The 20,049-nt window shown below is 39.1% G+C and overlaps 2 protein-coding genes across 4 annotated transcripts in view; both read right to left on the reverse strand.

Annotated features, from left to right (window-relative positions):
* Positions 1 to 750: 750 nt before the first annotated feature.
* On the reverse strand, positions 751 to 9,125 carry LOC123762739 (uncharacterized). 2 transcript variants are annotated; one of them, XM_045749483.2, is made up of 8 exons: positions 6,882 to 7,022; positions 6,531 to 6,690; positions 5,391 to 5,495; positions 4,437 to 4,649; positions 3,744 to 4,100; positions 3,021 to 3,197; positions 2,682 to 2,804; positions 751 to 1,370 (listed from the first exon to the last, which is right to left on the reverse strand). In XM_045749483.2, the coding sequence occupies exons 2-8, from the start codon at positions 6,630 to 6,632 to the stop codon at positions 1,146 to 1,148; spliced, it is 1,302 nt and encodes a 433-aa protein (XP_045605439.2). In that variant the 5' UTR covers positions 6,633 to 6,690; positions 6,882 to 7,022; the 3' UTR covers positions 751 to 1,145. The 2 variants fall into 2 exon arrangements, with proteins under 2 accessions (XP_045605439.2, XP_069157279.1); XM_069301178.1 differs by lacking the exons at positions 751 to 1,370; positions 2,682 to 2,804; positions 3,021 to 3,197 and adding exons at positions 7,245 to 7,387; positions 7,504 to 7,577; positions 8,971 to 9,125 and having other exon boundaries at positions 3,960 to 4,100; positions 6,882 to 7,074.
* A 6,028-nt stretch (positions 9,126 to 15,153) lies between these two features.
* The window catches only part of LOC123762756 (pecanex-like protein 4), a 71,214-nt gene continuing 66,318 nt past the window's right edge, over positions 15,154 to 20,049 (reverse strand). For both annotated transcript variants that reach the window (XM_069301213.1, XM_069301207.1), the window contains exons 15-18: positions 19,178 to 19,342; positions 18,714 to 18,987; positions 17,740 to 17,889; positions 15,154 to 16,073 (exon numbers count right to left, since the gene is read on the reverse strand). In XM_069301213.1, the coding sequence (XP_069157314.1) occupies positions 15,915 to 16,073; positions 17,740 to 17,889; positions 18,714 to 18,987; positions 19,178 to 19,342 (748 nt within the window). In that variant the 3' untranslated portion in view covers positions 15,154 to 15,914. The remainder of the gene's footprint in view (positions 16,074 to 17,739; positions 17,890 to 18,713; positions 18,988 to 19,177; positions 19,343 to 20,049) is intronic.

Raw genomic sequence — 20,049 nt, forward strand, 5'->3', positions numbered from 1 at the left:
ATGGCAATATGGTGAGAAATGGTTGGGTCAGATAATGTTATGGAACATTGCGGGCGTGTTGCAGATGGCAATTTCCGCATTAATCACGCCAAATGTTTCAATCTTGTACATGTGGGAGTATTCACTTTTGTTCCTGGAATTTTATGCTGTTAAGGCCTACCATCAGTTTTAAACATTTTTAGAATTACTTTTATGCTTTCAGAGATTTCGATTGAGTCTTCAGGGTGGAGTGTACAGAGTCTACGCGGACCTGCCAGCTAGCGACCCTTGACCTTCCCACACCTAGGCTGCCGTCTGGAGGAGGGGATCAATGAGTGGTCTACCTTGTGTAGGGCCCAGTTGGGTATACATTTTCACCAGGGAAGACCTTTTGGTCCATAAAATTTTATATAATCTGCCCTTTTAGAACACGGCCCGTTGTTTTAGTATTGTGTTTAGGACAGTGTTGCCGAGTATGAAACTGGCACAAACGCGTGTCAGTTTTAGAATGTTAAGTGCGACGTTATGGCTACTATGCAATAATATTTTTGCAATATTTTATTTTCTTAATGTTCTTGCAGAGTTAATGCCAACACTAGTGGGCTTCCGTCGTATAATTAAATAGTTACAGCTTTTTAAATACTACCGACTTTTTAGCTTCAACTTGAAGTGTATTTCAGTCTCTCCGATCCATAGGCGGCTTACCACAGTAGGATTTTTTTTAGCATTTAAGTTTAAAATTAAGATTTTTTTTCGAACCTATTAAGATACTTTTGTTATATATTTTTTTTTATTAAATTTAATATAAAATGTTGTACTCTCTCTCTCACATCAGAATAGTACATAATTTTATTAGAAAACAAACTGAATCTTTTAATATCAAGTACGCCAGCTTCTTTAAGGAATCTCAAATGGTTGTGACGTCCAGTATTTATAACAAGTGGCAACACCACATCAGTAACAAATTACGCAAACCTTTAAATTTGGTTTATAAACCTAACGGTATGCAAATATTTGTTATGCTCAAGATACTGAACATTAAACGGCAATTCAGAAACCCATACAACAATCTGAGTGTACAACAAGCTTGATCTATAAATTAGAGTAAGGCATCACTGCCTCCAGCCCACATCGCCAGAAGGTACAGCGATCCTAAAGGCTGCAGTTCAGGACACTACGGGAGCGTGGCCATCCTGGTCGTGTTGGTGCGCATCTGCCGGTCCAGCCTCTGTTAGCGGCTCCTCGTCATCACGTCCTCTGAAGTACCTCTTGCCTTTCGTCGTTGCTTTACTGGTGGTGGTGTCTGTAGTGGTGCTGGTGCTGATAGTGGCGGTGGTACTGGTACTTTTAGTAATGGGCGGTTTCATCTTAAATTCCGACATTTTGTTCAGCTGAAGAATTTGTAGGAAATTAGTTAAGATTATTCGAAACTGCAATGGAAATTATATGCAAGAAACGCTAGTCTGTCCTAAATTAAACAAACATTCTTAATAACTGAAGACAGGATTAAGAAAACTGCTGTTAACTACCACCCTCCCCCCCCCTCCTCCCACCTTTGATAAATGTCAATTGTCACGTTAGAAACTAGTACCTGCTCATGCCCCTTCCTGAGAACTATACTGTATACATCAGTGGGGTATCCGGCAGTGCCCAGGTCTCCCCTACACTAGTACCCTGTGCCAACCCCCCAACCTCCCTCCAGTTCCCCAGCCTCCTTGAACTCTATGGACTTTGGGTGTCACATTTCATATCCAGCACCTTCAAAGGTGAATATGAGCCGACTACATCTCAAGGTAAGCATGGGGAAGCACAGCCCGACCCCCCTATAATACTGCCCCATAAAATCACCTTTAATTCTGCGAAGTTTAATGCTGCATCTGGCCTTCAACCCCGGACAAACAGACTTGTACATACATTATTCATTGAGAACAGAAATCAACTAAAAAAACCATCCGATAAAAAATTTCCCGAAATCTAACTACTTGCAACAAGACTCCAAATAGCAGTCTAGCAGTGAAGATCTTAAACACTGCAGCTGCCACCAGACCGTAGTGACAGACGCAAAGCTACATAAATTTGGCGAACAACTCTTATCCTTGACACCACATTACCTGCCCACTAGAGCGATGAATCTTTTTTCCAACAAAGCCTCGCATGTCCTGTTCTTTCCTCACCCTACGTCGAGGCGGAACTTGTCTAGGAAGGCATCAACTCCAAAAGGTGACAAACATTACCCGAATGACTATCGACATCAAACATTAAACATCTCTTCTAGCAGTTTCACTAGTGACTAAATGCAATCACTTTAAATGAAAAAGTTTGGGTAGAATCTTACAAACACGACTTCTTGCCTTGTGGGAAGTGCTTCCCACAAGCCAGAAAGCCTGACATTTGCTCTATACTATTGTTCTTAATGCACCTCCAGCCCTGTCCCGACGGTGACCTGGGAAAGTCCTTCAGAAGTTAACATTAACCAATCTTTGTGTTCAGTGAGAAAGACGTTGGGGTGGGATGTGGGCGTTAGTAGTAGTAATTACCAAGAGATAGAAGTATAACCCATACGTAGAACCAGCGGTGTCAAAAAAATACCTAGACAAATTAGGATTCAACTAAGAGGACAAGAAAAAAACGAGCAATGTCCAAATTGTGAAACTGGCCAAGATGTAATCGAGGGATGGAACTGTATAAATAAATGTAGTTACCAAGTAACAGCCCAGAGAGAAGTTGACGACAGCTGCAGCTGTGGGAAGCACGGAGCGGTCGACGCACAAGGTGGCCGCAGTCCCAATAAACAGCAGTGTGCACTCCACAATCAGGTAACATGCCTAAGCATCAATGTATATATTTGATGAAAAGTTACTACCTAAATTTATCACTACCACCTGTTATCCACAGCAACAGTCTGCCATCATTAAGGCCAACAGTGTTTACACCAAAATTCTTTCATGCAATTATTTTACAAATTATTCACATGTTACTCTGTGCATGATGAAATTTGGATTAAAATGATACTTCACTTTCTACTACTGATACAATCTGACCTGCAGGCAGAGCGAGGCCTTATGATGTGCTGAGGTGAGCATCTCCACCACCAGGGCTGGCAGGATCTGGCCCAGGACCACAGCGTCGCCACACAGCATTACCACAGAACCCCACGAGTTCCTAATACTGTTCCACTCGCCACTCGCAGTCAGCAGGACCGCCACACTTGCCGGCACCTGTGGAGATTTATCTTAGTGCTTCATCTGTAATTTAAGATGTATCCACAGCCGAGTCGTCGTCCGCTTCAAACTGTGGGCGTAACCTCTGGTATACAAGGAGTGTTATGAACACTTCTGAAGCGAAGCTTGTACTTGTCGACACCTCGGCTCCAACCACAAGTGAGGCCAATGTGAACCCCGTTGTTACAGGTGTCTGGGTGACAACCATCCCATACGACTAGTTTGGGCCAGCAGGGTTTACCCCTTATTAGAACTCTGGAATATCCGACTAGTGCGACCCTGAAACTTTGAAGTGTCCTTCCCTATAGGCGAGGTAATATTTTTGCAACAATACGAACACTTTTCGCCCCCCCCCCCCCAACCTCTCCCAGCCATAAAATTCAGATCATGAGAAAACTGAAAGCCCGGGATGGTTGGATATAGCAGACGTTTAAATTAAAAGTTTTATAAAAGATATTGCCCACAGGTTTTCCCCATAGCAACTCTTTGGAACTTTAGTTATAAATTTAATGGAAGACTAACATGTCAGCAGGTTCCACTCACCAGTAAAAAGAAGTGTTCCGACAGGTTTTTACCAAGAAGTTTCTTGGTCGAGGTGCCCGAGGCAGCGTCCTCCACAGTAGCCAGTGTGGAGAGCGTTTGTTTGGGTCGCCTTTCACTCATCTCCCCGGATATATTTCTTGCCAAAACACTGAACGCCTCCGGCGTCTCCCTCAGTATATCCGGAACAGTGAGGCACAAAATGGCTTGCAAGAAGGTCAAAATACTGGTCAGGATGGCCAAGATCATGAGCGTTGGGGTGACATAGTAAGAGCCGATGACTACCTTAACGAAGAGAGGAGAGGAAACCACTGCCAGGCCGATGTACAGTAACGCACATATCATAGCCGTACACGCTCTCTGGAGGGGAAGACGACATGAGCGTTTTTCTGTTCAGGGAAAACTAAACGCCGTTGCTTCAAGATCAACCTATATTTTATACTGCATTTGTTACAAGTTCTAAAACACATGGGACCAGGCATTCCAAATTTTTTAATTTTAGAAATCAAACTTTTAGCAAGCTAATAATTGTTACCATTACCTCCCAATCACAGCCATATTTATGCTACAATCTTTACACATTAGAATGCAAATACTGCTAATTCTCTTCCTTCAACCCTTACACAAAGCATTCCTTGGCAACTACCATACTGTCCACACACTTCCACACAACACTTGACACACTGATAGACCCACCAGAGGGTTGTTTAACGGTCCCATAAGGTGAGAAAAAATATCTTGGATGACAACGGAAGCCCCGTAGGCGCAGGCGGTAGCACAAGGGAGGACGTAGGCCTCAGGGTAACGGACGACGGAGGAGGACCAGTAGCCCAGGTTGGTTTTGTAGTCTGGTACCCCAAATAACATCCACGACTTGTAGAAGTTTATGGTCAGGTACACTACCAGAGTCTGCGAAATGAACTTGCGTTTACTCTGTTCAAGAATTTTAATGTTATTCAATGAGTTACACTGTCTATAAATGGGTATAGCGTACAGTAAAATATTATATCACCCCAACAAGTCTCGTTGTAATGTACTGCTCTAGCCAATTACTTTAAGCTCAATACATTTAAAACCGTCTTTCGAAAGAATATTTTAGAAGTATTTTTGGTTTAACAATACTGAACATTTTTACGCAAGGCCCTATTGGCCCTAACTTCAGTTCCCTATAGCCAAGATTAAGATGCAAATATTTAAAGTGAGAAGCATTATTAGAGCTGACCGGCGTTTTAATTTATAAATTAATTTATTAAATTTGTATTTAACATTTCCACGGAAATATTAAACAAAAATGTATTTTCTTTCCACGCTCTTCCTCTTTGCCAACGTGGGAGGAAGTCATGCAAGGAGTTCAGTTTTACTCTGACAAGACGAACTCTGCAACGTTAGTAGGTTCATGTCTAAAGGCTCGGCAACAAAGCAGGGATATCTGAACAACCAGTGGTGATCAAGAGAGCAGAACAAAGGCTACGGCTACTTTGCCAATAATTCCTACGGTTTGTTCTCTAAAACCCCTTGCAAACAGGAACTAAACTCCAAGCGAGGCAGCTTGACCTCATACAGATGGTCGCTGCTAGTTTACTTCCGAGCCAATGGGGCTTTTATATAGCATTATTTTTAACAAGTCTTGTAGACAAGAAAAGTTCTTACCGTCCTGGCTAGGAGCAGTAAGGCACCCTGAGTAAAAAGCTGATGCAGCTGCAGGCTTGGCCAGCCAGTCTTCTGGCGCCGCAGCTCCCACATCGACACCACAACCTACAGCGTCACCAAGGGCAAAAGAATTATTGATTTATATACAAGGTACATTGAGGGTTAACAGAGAACATAGAACTTAAGTTTATTTTTCATTCTTGTAAAGCCACTAGCACGCATAGCGTTTCAATATGGATTATACTTCCTACGTCCGCTTTATCCAAAGTTTTAGCGTCATGATAGCTTAAAAAAGTATCATTTTGCATATACTAGCTGTATTAGAAATTTTAATTACATTAAGTAATGCATATATGATTGGAGGTTATTTACTATGCAATGGGAACCCTAACTGAACATAGGACTTCGCTACTAAGCCTTGTGGATGAAAATAGAGGCACAAATAGCAATAGACGTTACGCAACTGTTTATTGTTTCAGTTTCATGTGAACCTGCTGAAGTAGATCTGACAATGTAAGTAAACTATCAGCAGAACTACTTAACATGCCTTACGTCACTAACCGAATGTGAAAAAAATTATTACAAATTTTAACACCAGCACGCATATCATCCAGAAGCATATACTACCAGATATCTTTGTAAAATACCCAATGTCTGCTTAGGTCGTGTAGCTCATAGGAACTTTCCACCACCGTCAATTGGATGGGTGCGCGTGTAGGGGAGGGGCATGACGTTTGTAACTTGCCCGCCACGTGTAAACGCTATTCAATCACTTGGGGCTGGACGGTAGAGCAACGGTCTCGCTTCATGCAGGTCTGAGTTCAATCCCCGACCGTCCAAGTGGTTGGGCACCATTCCTGCCCCCCCCCCTTTCCCATCACAAATCCTTACACTGACCCCTTCCCAGGAAGGGGGTCAAGGTAATATAGTCTTAATGGCTTGGCACTTCCCCTTGATAATTCCCTCCTTAAGACTTTTAGTGTTTTAACCAACTGGGCTATAATTGCCTTTATATATATAAATTATACTAAGCTTTAGATTGTTTAATGAATTTCGGGGTTATTAGAGGCCATTGTACGACTTCCAACTGCCGCTCACGAGACGGGTATATACGAGGCGCATAATATACAGGCAAGTCACCTGAAGGCTGAGGAGCACCAGCAGGGCTGCGTGTACCCCAATCACCCAGGCAGACGCCACCAGGAAGAAGTCTCTCATTGTTAATTTTGTTGGCGTTGGCATTGTACACTAGCGTTGTCACCAGCGTCAGCAGCCACAGCACTGACGACGTGTGCAGGCTCTAGTCGTGGAAGGGCAATAAAGACGTTCTAATAAATACAAATTAAATGCAATATATTAAAGAAATAGGAAGCAAAGGTAAATTTCTGTATTTAAACATGACAGAGGAGCGAGTTACTACTAATAGTTGTGCATTCAGGGAAGCCATTACTGATGTGAACACAGATTGTCTGAAGACTGTAGTACACTAACAGCAGTGGTAGCAAAGACCCTCCTGGAGAAGAGGCCACCCAGGATGATTATTCCCGAAGCTATGACGCAAGCACCGCAGGGCAAGACCACGTATAGTTTGGGGTTCAAACCATAGTTGGCGTAGCGGTAGGAGGTGCTGACGAAGGTCTTGTATTCAAGCGATTGCATCTTCCTCAGGGCGGAGGAATCGTGTCTGGAAGAGATATTGGAAATAAGCAGAGACGAAATAACCTTCACTTCCGTCTTTGGTCAACACCATATTTCTTTGGGAGCAACATTTATAATTTTATTAGCAAATGGACATGACCATGAACGAAGATTAGAATGGGAACTGACCAAGAGCTTCCATTTGTGCGTACATACTTGTGCCCATAGTTTAAGTAGGGGTTGTCATAGGTGCTGGGCGTGGTGTTTGAGGGCGGGGAGGTCACTGGTGGTTTTGGTGACGGTTCCACTGGTGACCCGAAATTTATTGCTACCAACCACAGTCCGAACACTGCCACGAACTGTTACAAAGTTGACTTTTTTTAAATACTTATTAAATTTTAATTTATGACTTCAGGGAAAGCATTATAAATATAATGAGAACGGGTTGTGACATTTGAACTATTAAAGACCTTACCAAGAGCAAACAGTAGGTGAGGAGCAAGACCCAGGCAACGACACTCGTCTTGACTGCATTATTTGCAACATTTCCTGCAGCATAAGGGTGTTTCATAACTAGAATATTCGCCTTTCCACTATTGTCTTACACTTTAAAGCAGTATTTTAAATATTTATTGTACATGTGAATATCACACATTCTATCTGCAACCATCTATGACGAACAATTTCAGCTTTTCGCAGAATAAGGTATAATTCTATACATACAGGTGGTGGTGTGCCTGTCCCAAGAGGAAACTAACTGCCTGGGGCCAAGACATTGACACTAAAAACTTAAGTTTCCTACGTGGTCAGCGCAGCGGCCGAGAAGTCCCGGGTTAGACTCCCGAGCATGTTAATTAATTTCGGCAAATTTACCATGTGATGGCTCTTCATCTAGCAAAATTGTTACCCAAAAGTTGTGTAACCAGACCATTATTTCCCTTTGCCACTCCGTAAGAAATGGAACAGCTTTGCTCAACTACCGACTTACTAACCTAAGCAACTAACCCGTCTTCTTACAAACTATGTCGCTTTTCGCTCGTATGCGCTACGGGGAAAAAAAAAATTAAAATTCGGGGATTTTTTTTTCTTCCAAAACAAAGTTATAAGGGTCCGGAAAGTTAAGTTTTCAAGAGTCACGGAAACCGTTAATTGAAAGTTTCTTCTCCTAATCTAACATCTCAAGCCAGAGGAACCAAAACAGGAAACGGGACAGTACGTCACTTTCGTGAGCAGATTTCATTTTGAATTTTTTTTTTTTTAGCCCAAGTGCGCATACGAGCGAAAAGCGACGTAAATTGTAAGAGGACGGGTAGCGTACCTGGAGGAGGTGGAGAGGTTATGAGAGCAGTTCTACTCGAGCCCAAACTGAGGGTCAGGCTTTACTTATGAGCTTGGTCCAACATTGTTTGGAGTGACCCTCGAGCCCACATTCACTACAAGACAATGCAAAGAAAATATCAGCATATATGGGCATCTACCAATGGGTCAGTAGCCTATTGTGACGTGTGTGTATACTATAGTTAGTTCAGTCATCCAGTAACATGAGATTTGTGAAATCAGTGGATTGGCTATTGGATAAATTATGAGTTCGTGGCAACAGTTTGTATACACACAATCTTAAGGTACATACAAATAAAATACCATTTCTAGCACAGTATTCGTATATCGTTACAACCCGAAGCTTTGCACCACAACTGCATACACATTAACGTGGCCTCAGCTGCTGCCACTGGTTTAACAAACCCGCCTCGGTAGTTAACCATAATATTCTTTCAGTAAACCTTAGACTTAAAGTATACCCCCGGTAGCTGCCAGTCCCAATGCGTCAGGACCTAAATACATAATTGTATATTTCTGAAGTCATCAAATGTTAAGACCTATGCAATGCAAATAAAACAGCCTGATGGACGTTATGCATACAGGAAACCCCCCAATAATTTACCTTCGTGGTCTGGGGGTTCACTGGCGTTGGGCTTCTTAAGAGATGGAGCCGTCATTACCGTCATGATTCCCAAAGGTCCAAGAGTAGTGTCACTCTCCAGATGATACCCAGGACTGACCGCTGCCAGCGACACCACGTAGCTGTGCGGCGTGGGAGCCCCGTTTACCCAAATTATGCTTCGAGACCTCAGGCGTGAAGTATCTCAGAAATGCATGAGGACAGGTTGTCGGTCATTATCAAAACAGAGGGCCGGCTGGTTCACTTGTATATAGTACAAAATGTTGACTAACCCATACTGTAATAGTCCGTATTTTGTACATGTATAAATCTGATTGTTCATTGATACGACTCGAGACTTGGTTCATTCACTTCCAGCCTGTACTGTGTACGATCCCAAAACTTTTCAAATCCTAACTATGCATAAATCTTAATGAAAAAAAATACGCTTTTTAAATCTCAGCATATAAAAGATGCTAGTCAATTACTGACTTTTTAACGTCAGGGAAATAAGACGGTATATGAACTCTGAACTTGGGGTTTATCCTCGTACGTGACAATATATTCACCGACATGTGTACTGTATATTAATTCGCAAGATAAAATCACGAGAGATACAGCGAACGGTGTTCAGTTTAGTACTGCAATATGTTTAGGACTAAATTATACTTTCTAGCTACTTAGTACGCAAATTTGGTGACCTTACTAGCCCGAACGTTTAGTAGTAGTTTAGTTCATTTATTATCCATCCTATACCCTATCTTGTGGGCGGTAGTGGATAGGGTTACAGAGGCACATATTGTGTTCAAGGACTGAACCCCACAATATCATTTAGCTAAGCAAGTTACAGTCTTGATGAGAAGCAAATTAGAGATCAGCTCAAGCTTCGTCTTGAGGCAAAGCTCAACGTATTAAGCCTTATTGATGCTATGTCCTCAGAGCATTCTCTCTCAAATCATATACACTGATGGTTCCCTACACCGCCCCAGGGGTCCAGCTGGAAGTGCAGTTGTCCTGAAAATGGCCTCAACAATAGGCTCGAAACCTACCACAAGTACAGTTAGTAAGTTAAGCAACTGACAAATGTGGAGAACTAGTGTCACAATTTATATTAACATTATATATATATATTAATATTATATAGTGTCTATTAACCTTATTTAAATTACTAATCAAGCTGTCAATGTAATCAATTAGAGCTTTAATATAACAATGTGCTTTATTATACTTACTTAACTCTCTCATCTCATTTTTCTCTTGTAATGTATCTTTATCATTTATCAATTCTGATTGAAATTACCTACTTAAAATTATCTGCTAGATTAAGGACCTGCCCGAAACGATGTGCGTACTAGTGGCTTTACAAGAATGAAAATACTGTACTATCCAATGTATTCTCACAAACCCAATGTACCTTCTTGTATATAAATAAATAAATAAATAAATAAATAAATAAATAAATAAATATGTTTATCCTAACCCATCACCGCTCGCCCCCATCCAATGGGCAATCGTGGATAGGTTACAATTATCACTTAGTTACTACCTACAGTTAGCAGACTGAGGATATTTAGTTCAGGTAGAAGATAATTTTGAATGAAATATTTACACATCTATTGAACATGTTTTATAGAATTGTCTCTGAATTAATTAAAACCTTACAATTTGTACTTTACTTCTATGTTTTGTATACATTCTTTTGAATAAACATTGTATTGTATTAATGTGTCAGGGTTGTGACAGGATTGGGTGGCATTGCGTAGGCTCACCTGAAATTGATTCCTCCCTATTTACTTCTTATGTTGCCAAGTTCTGCTCTCCTCTGTCCCTGATGAGTCCCCTTATTTGAATTTATTCTCTGTAGTGAGATAGCACCAGCACCCTTGATGGATAGCACCTATCCATCAAGGGCCCTCCCAGAAAACCACTGATGAATATGTTGAAATGCCACTGTCTGGTGGTTTCTCTATGGCTTCGTGCATTCTCCCTTGCCCTTTATGTGCACCAGTTGTTTTTGGTCAACCATAGTCTGAAGAGTTTCCCCGAAGCAGGTTAAGAGCACCTGGTGCCACCACCTGGCAACTGGATTGTATTAGTGGTGAACACTACTATGTGCTGTGTTTTCAGAATTGTTCACGTTTACCTTGCTGCTGTTTCTCAGTTAGGATGTCCAACCAGTTGGGCTGGATGGTAGAGGGACGGTCTCGCTTCATGCAAGTCGGCATTCAATCCCCGACCATCCAAGTGGTTGGGCACCATTCCTTCCTCCGTCCCATCCCAAATCCTTATCTTGACCCCTTCCCAGTGCTATATAGTCGTGATGGCTTTGCGCTTTCTCCCCCTGATAGTTCCCTTCCCCTTCCCTTCTCAGTTAAGATTATCTAGCATCTCCTGCCCCTTGCACCCCTGAGTGGACCAGGATTTGGGCTCTGGTAGACATATTGACTCATTTGTAACCTATATAACCAACAATTCACTCGAGAACCTCCGGCAAGAGAGAATTTGAATAACCAAGATATCGAATTAGTCCTCTGCAACATATTTGTTAGTATCTAACCACTACACTGACTGCCACCAGATGGTAGCACCAGCCTGACCAACAATCTTGAGAGCTAGTAGATGATGCTTGTATGCCTGGTAGGCCACCTTTCTAGAGACATTTCTTCAGAGAATTATTAAAGTAAGTTTTCAGACTAGTTTTAAATTAATACGTATGGCTCTGCACAGTGGGTTTCATGCTTTCTATATAGCATGATGCCTGATGTTTGCATCTGACTTTAGATATCAGATTCAGCTTTGTTTCAGGATAATTTTCTTTGCCTGAGTGGTATAGCCTTCAGTGCATTGTGGCTGCTGTAGACTTGAGTGACTGCCTTGGCATTGGGCTTTAATTTTACACAATGTTAGGCTGTTCACTTCATCCCCAATTAGGAGAGCCTGTTTCTGTCTCGCCCTTTCAGGTTTTGTTTTAGGGTGCTAAAGTGGCCTTTTTTTTCTTTGAAGTCCATAGCTACAAAGCTGTCTGTTCTTTAGTGGTAATGGCACTTGGTGAGCAAACACAAATACATGCCTCTGGCAACTTAGGGTGTTGTGGGTCTGCCTCCCATGAATTTATTTTTACTTCCCTGGCAGTAATGGATGGTCCCGCCTATATAATGAAAAATCTAAATGTGAAGACATTTTAACATCTGGATTGCTTCTCACAAGCCCAACCTTTACACCTTGTTTTTCAAAGGTAGCATCATGACTAACAGTGTATGTGAAACCAGGCCTATCATCTCATGTTCAAAACGTTCTTTTGCTCAAGATTTTTTATGAAATATTGTGGGAACTCATTCTAATTATCAAATAAGGAGATACAGTATGGCCTTTTAACCATTCTCAGGATAGTATTTATGATTCCTTCACTGAGAAATTCAAACTTCTACTGATCAAAATGCATTGAAACTCTGAAATATGCAGCATTAAAATTTTATGCCAGTAGTCATATAAAGGACTATTGAAAAATCCTCAAAGAACATCTACTGGCACATGATTCTGAAAATCATCAAAAAAGTATGAAAGCTGAATGATCCATCAGCTGCAGGTTAATTGTTGGAAAAATATGGCAAAACTTAAGATCCTCTGGCTAACAACAGCAGCAATTTTCTTTATTGCATATACAGTGGAACTTCAACTTAAGACCCCAATTTTGTCAGAAAAATGCAACTCGACTTACGACCTTTGCCTTGACTAGTGACTTTGTTGATACACGTATGGATCGAACCACGCATGGACGTGATTCCTGGCGGCAAGGGCGACCCCACCTCAGTTTACCAGAGCCACCTGCTTAGTGATGATCGCGCTTGTAAGGAATTTCATTGTTTTTGTGCTTTTTTGTTTTTTGAACATAAAGTAATTATTTTATAATGTAATGGGTCCCAAGAAAGTGTGGTAAGGTTTATCCTAAGAGAATAATTGTGAGTAGAGGCAGTAGAGAATGTCCCTTCCTCATTAAGAAAATGTGTGAAGTATGGGATGAACTGCAAAGTTTTGTTGAAAAACTCGCCCAGATAAAGCTGTAGTAGGCCGTTGCTTTGACTTTTTAAATGACAATGTGATATCTCACTACAGACAAGTGTTAAAATGTAGGGAAAAACAAGTGTCTTTAGACAGATTCTTAGTAAGACAAGCAAGCAACGAGCCACAACCAAGTCCTAGCGGTATGCCTGCAAAACATAGGAGAGAGAGAGTACCCCAGAGAAGTCATCACTGGCTGATGTTATAATGGAAGGGGACTCTCATTCCAAACAGTAACACCTCTCCTCACCATTTTCCATAAGCCAACAAGAGTCCTCAATAAAGGTAAGATATACATACAGTTCTGTATTGTAGCTAGCACAAAAAGAGTGGTATACGGTATAAAATGTATTTTTAAGTTAATATTTTTTGGGGGTGAAACGGATTAATTAAATTTACATTATTTCTTATGGGAAAATTCATTTCGAATTACGACCCGTCTCTGGGAACGGATTAAATTCGTAAGTGGAGGTACCACTGTACTGTATACTGTATTATAATTAATATAATATAATATACAATATAATTTAGGGTCAGGTTCGTTCTCGATGCACAATCGAGTATTCCAGATTTGAATCCTGGGCGTAACAGAAATGGTTGGGCACATTTTCTTTCATCTAATGCCTCGGTTCACTTAGAAGTAAGAAGGTACACAGGAGTTAGTTAGTTTGTTGTGGGGTTGCGTCCTGGGCTGAATCAGTAATTTGACCTTTGTGGGGGGGGGGTGGTTACCGATATAAGCCTAACGTGTACGAATACCCTTTGGCTTCCTGTCCCCCGAGACAATAAATTATAATATAAACTTTCAGAGATCCATGTCCTTCAACTTCTATGGAAAGTTTTATTTAAAAAATATAAATTTAGTGTTACAATGATTTCAAACATTCAATAGCTTTTTCTCTCAAAAACATGAGCTCAGAGACCTCAATTTTGAATTCCTGAGAAATTTAACATTAATTTCAAAGGGATACAGTACTGGATAAATGTCAGTCAGGTCAAAGAAAGACAAAATAAACATTCTTTCAGTTTCCCACTGGGCAGGAAAATACATAGAATAAAGTACGTTACGTTTAAATGAGCAAAATACAGAATCACGGAAATGGTGCATTTATGGTTATTCACACCTACAAACTTGTTTAACTTTATTTTTTTATTTAAGTAATTTGTGACAATGATAAATTATAATAAATAAATTTATATACAATCAATCAAAATGATAATAAATACAACACCAGTAATGTATGATTAACAAAAATGCTAAATACAACACCAGTAATGCATGATTAATGAAAATGATAATAAATACAATACCAGTAATGTATGATTAATGAAAATAAATACACCAGTAATGTATGATTAATGAAAATGATGATAAATACAACACCAGTAATGTATGATCAATGAAAATGATCATTAAATGAACCAACATACCCAACTATGTATTGCTTGAGTATAATTCTTACATAATTCTTTTTTATTTTCTTAGGCATGGGTGATTTATTGTTTAAATAAATATAAACGTAAGCAAATTTTTTTTATAAATATAACACATGTACAGTACTCGACTGCAAACTACTTAATTCAAACTTCTAATAATTATAAACCATATTTTATATGACTCAGGATTATATCACAATTATTTCACTATCACAGAACTGTTAAAAATAAATGTATCTACACAATACCCTTTAAAAAATAGAACAAAATTCACTGGAAAAGTATCAACAAATGTACATATACATATTACACGCAATGTTAATAAAAATTTGTACTCATTGCAACTTAAATCTATATTTGAGACTCCTGTGTCTAGAACACAAAAAGCCATGGAGTATCATAATAGATCCTGGAACAATCTTATTTTATTTCCTGGTGTCCCAAAGGCACAATCGTTGTCTGTAAGTCGAATGCAAATTTGACCACTTGAAAAAATATAATCTTATAACTCCATTACGGTTCACTTACGTTTAAGTTTTGTACACAGTCATTATCCTTCAGTGTATCATAGACATGGAATGAATGATTGATTGTGTACATCACTTAGTTTAATGACTACCTCTGAGTTGGACAAAATCGATAGTACAAAATAAGGCTGTTTTGGGTGCAACCCAAAAAACCATGGCCCAATTTTTTTTGTTTTGTTTTGTTTTTTTAATGTAGGGATATTTCTGCATGGGCCCTAAGCCTCTGGCTGGCCCACTAACTTGGCCCAATGAATAAACAAGATTCTGAGCTTGGTTTTTGGTAGGCTGCAGAAGTACTGCACAAGCATGTGGAAGTCTTAGTGCCTTCAGCACTGGGAAGCTACTGAAGCCATCCTAGGAAAAAATATACAGTGCTATATTGCCAATATTGGGTTTGCAAGGCACCACCGATTTTAATGTTTATAAACTCCTACAGAGTGAAGCTATTTATGGTCACACTTTTATATATATATATACAATATGTACTCAAATGACTGATCCAATATCACTGTAGTAGGAAGGAAAAAAATCACTTGAATAATGTTTATCCAGCTAATTTTAAAGGTGAAGCATGATTTGTGTGAAGAGCCATTGACTGTAGAAAATACAATATGAAAACTTTTATACAATACAGGACTCATTTTCAATTAGTGAAGGTATTTATTGGCTTAGAACATTGATTTGGTTATCAAAATGTACAGAAATGAATGGACATGAATATATATTCTGCAAAAAAAAAAAAAACTAATAGCCAATGTAAGGTATTTTAATTATTCTGCATCAATATGATGCAGTAATAATGGTTAGATAAAACATTTGTACAAATTTAAGATTGGATATTGCAGAATTGCAATATTTGATCAGGAAGGAAAAAGTAGATGATGCAGTACAGCATCATTGTAACACAAGTGTGTTAATATTCTACTAGTGAATCTTTCTTTCTTGTTCAGATGCATGCACTTCTTCATAAGTAGCATTGAGCCAAGCAACAGCCAAGCGCAGAGGTGGACTGGAAAATATTGGATACCCCAGAGGAGGATCTGCAGCCTGAATAGTAAGATTACGTAAAAGGCCTGGCTGAGCCTGTAAAGACAAAATTGGAATTCATAAATTTTAAGTATAGTACTGCATAAGATGAAAATGATTTTGTGAGTGATGCATAAAGTTAGTCATATAATGGGTTTAGGTACAGTACAGTGGAACCTTGGTTGCCGAACGTCCCTCTTTACAAAATTTTTGGGTTACAAGCTCAATTTCTTCGTAAAATTCAAATCGGTTTATGAGCTTTGCCTCGCTTTACTAGTTTGTTGATACACATATGGGTCGACCAAGCGCGTGGTTCCTGGTGGCATGGGTGACAGCTCTTCAGTTTACCAGTGCCTCCTGCCTAGTGACGATCACACTTGAATTCTTTGTAAAGAATTTAATTGTTTCTCAGCTTTTATGGTTTCTAAACATAAAAGTAATTTATATACCACGCCATGGGTCCCAAGAAAGTCGGTGGTAAGGTTCAACCTAAGAAAACACATGTGAGGATGACCATAGAGGAAAAACAAGTCGATGGAAAGGTTCTTAGTGAGACAAACAAGCAGTGAGCTACAACCAGTTCCTAGAGGCATGCAGGCAAAATGTAGGAGAGAGAGTACCCCAGAGAAGTCATCACTGCCTGATGCTATAATGGAAGGGAACTTCCCTTCCAAACACTAACACCTCTCCTCCTCCCCTCTCTCTTCACCTTCTTTCATATGCCAACAAGTCATAAATATAGTTAAGCTATACCTTGTATACACTATAGTACAAAATATTTGTGTGTATTATGTAGGAAATGTTTTTGAGGTTAATATTGTTAAGAGTGTGGAACGGATTAATTCAATTGACATTATTTCTTATGGGAAATTTTTTGGGGATTGTGAATTTTTGGTTTACGAGTCATCTCTGGGAACAGATTAGATTAAAAACCAAGGTACCACTGTACAGTACTATAGAAGACGGCTATCATTCAGATCCTGATTTTTGTTAGTGCATTCTTCAATTTCATGCTTTAGTTTCAATGACTTGCCTTCCTTCACGTAAAATAATATCAAATGCATATATAGTACAGTCAGTGCTCAATCTGCACAAGGAAAGTGTTCCTGGGAAGCCTTGTATAGAGCAAATTCACATTATGAGAAATTTTGAGTTAACACCATTAAGTTCCATGTAAGTCCAAAGATCCACTTTTTTCCACAACTCTGTTTTTAAATAAAAATCTGAAACATATTAACACAGTACACTGTAAAAATAAATGGTTTCACAAAAACATGCACCTGAAAAATATTGATATACTGTACTGTACTCTCACCACTTTCCAGCTAATGTATATAATCCTATTACTTCTGTATAGTAATACTTCTGTATTATTATACAGAAGTAATAAAATAAGTGATTTAATGAAAACATAAAACATTAATTCTGATAGTTGCTCTTCTTCAATATACTGTATGTACATTCATATGTTTTTATATATATATATAAAGTATACTTATAAAGTATACCCACCACTGGCTAAGTTACATCATTAAAACACTTTTGGGTACATTCAAAGTTACCTTAATTGGGAGCAATATCTCTACCACAATACACATTTTGCCTCATCTGAAATCACCAAAATATGACCAATGTTGACAAGAGAGGCATCAGTGAAATGTGTGTGTAGAATGGGGTGTTGATGACTTTAATCCTGAGCATTGAAAACATTTGCCAGACATACCTGTATGGAGTACCGTTCATCATCATCATTGGTTAAGTAGAGCAATTCTGCAACTAGAGAGGCCCACAGACCTCTCACTGTCTCACTGCCCAGACATCCAACAGCTATATCTGCCTCCCCAAGGGTCAGAAGATGTGATGTATACACGCCCTGAAGGTTAAAACATCAGATATTATTTCACATATATAAAATACTTGTAATGAGTAATTTGTTATCCAGAATCTAGGAAACTGCTCCACTACATACATTAATCTGATATGTTATATTCTACATCACTATATTAACACTGATAAATGTGTCATGATAGATTTCGGCAAAAAATAAAAAGTTGGATCAGATTGAGTTCCACCCTATGTACTGAGAGAATGTGCTTATGAGCATAGCAACTCGCTATACATCCCGCCAAACACACACCGAAACTATGACGTTGGTACAACGTTCGAACAAGTTTTAAAACCTAACCAGTTATAACAACCAATATAGCAAGTTGTAACGTTTTAATACGTCATAAACACGTTAAGCCAAGATGTAACAACTTTATTACAAGTTGTAACAAGCAGAAAATAGAGACAGTTACGGTTTGTGTTTCCAGGGATATTATTGATGCATTCAATCATTGTTGAGGATGAAACACTTTTATAAAACAAAATATTTTTTTTTATTTTTTTTTTATTTCTTGTGCCTGGGCATGTTGCAGGCTACAATCACAAGTGCATACCAGGGGTTAAGGGTTAATTTCCAAAATACAGTATAGTATAATATTGAACTGTAAATACAAAAAGGCTAATATGGGTAGAACAAAATTGTTTGACTCTCCCTGATTTGAAGGTGACAAATGGAATACAGGATAAATATTAACAGGAAACTAAGAAGCAAGTTGTAAGAACATTATCTTCAACAAATTTAAGTTTTTTGTTACTTAATCCTGATGCAATACTCTTTGGTATGCAATACCAAAGAGTACCTGGACATACCTTAACAGCATTGTAACCTAGAGAAAAGAGATTTGATGTCTCCATCCTCACTGCATCCACCCATGACTGAGGCCATTGATTTTCTATGCATTGCAAAACTCTTCTTCTATGAGTATTTGGAGATAGAGTTGAGTTTGGGTATGTGTTAGAATCACTTCTGGCATCAGGCCCAAGGTACCAGTTTTGTGTATAATCTTCCATAGTTGCAAGAAGCTCTGCCCACCCAGTCATTCCTCCAATTAGTGTATGATCAAGTGCAAGTTTCACACCAATTCTGTGTAAAATGTTGCAGTAAGTATCATTAGGTAGAATGATGTGCCATTTTAAATAAAAAGGTTGATTACTAAAGAATACTATTAACAAATAAAATATACTGTTTAAAGTTAACATATGTTGATGTAAAGGACTTCAATACAGTAACAGTACAGTACTTGATATTTCCAATAACTCAAAATATTCCTCACCTGTATGCTATTAGTACTAATTCATATAAAATGTGCTTGCTGGCAAGCCATTCTAGAGCCATAGACCAAGACAGCTCTCCAATGAAGGTCTTGTAAACTTGAGCAGTTGATGGGGCTCCACCATCTGTTCCCAGGACAATCAAGTGACATGTACCAATAAGGAGCCTGTGAAGTAAAAGATAATACTGTAACTAGGTTTGGTTGTATAACAGTAATAAAAAAAGGAATTTCCATGCCTGTGTATCTCAAGCTACAAACAGGATTGATGAGGGCATGCTCTCCCACCCCCCCTTCCATTCCTCACCCTACTTCCGATAAATGGTGGTTGAATGTTTTATAGCTAAATACTGAGAAAATACTGTGATGAAGCCATACGACGGGATCAAATCTGCATCTCTCAATGTCTCGGGCATCATGTTCTTATGATTTCATTTAGCTAAATATTGCTTTGATCTCTGTGCCAAATAAGCACTGTCCCATAATAAATACTGTAATGTGAAAGATGGGAGAAATTAAATGCTTTAATACAAGAATAATAAATCATGTGTAAATTTGTCATGTATACGAGTTTCGGTCATATGTCCTTAGGAAGTTATAAGCTTAGGGGTGGCTGGTGATGTTGCCAATATCCTTCTTCACACACATCAGATTGGAGAAATGCTAATAATGGAGTACCACGGGGTTCACTTTTATCACAAATAATGTTTATTGTCTACATAAATGATTTACCAGAAGAAATACAGAATTATATGAACATGTTTACTGATGATGCCAAGCTACTAGAGAAGGTAAGGAACTTAGATGACTGTGATGCCCTTTAAGACATGGACAAAATAAGTGCCTGGAGCATCACTTGGTAAATGGAATTTAAT

The sequence above is a fragment of the Procambarus clarkii genome, chromosome 5, assembly GCF_040958095.1.
Source record: "Procambarus clarkii isolate CNS0578487 chromosome 5, FALCON_Pclarkii_2.0, whole genome shotgun sequence".
Classification (NCBI taxonomy): Eukaryota; Metazoa; Arthropoda; class Malacostraca; order Decapoda; family Cambaridae; genus Procambarus; species Procambarus clarkii.

Coding starts and splice junctions, on each gene's coding strand:
- LOC123762739 (XM_045749483.2), bottom strand. CDS start 6,632: ATGCCAACGCCAACAAAATTAACAATGAGAGACTTCTTCCTGGTGGCG. Junction 3,198..3,743: donor CGGAACACTTCTTTTTACTG/GTGAGTGGAACC, acceptor AAATCTCCACAG/GTGCCGGCAAGTGTGGCGGT. Junction 2,805..3,020: donor AGGCCTCGCTCTGCCTGCAG/GTCAGATTGTAT, acceptor ATTGATGCTTAG/GCATGTTACCTGATTGTGGA.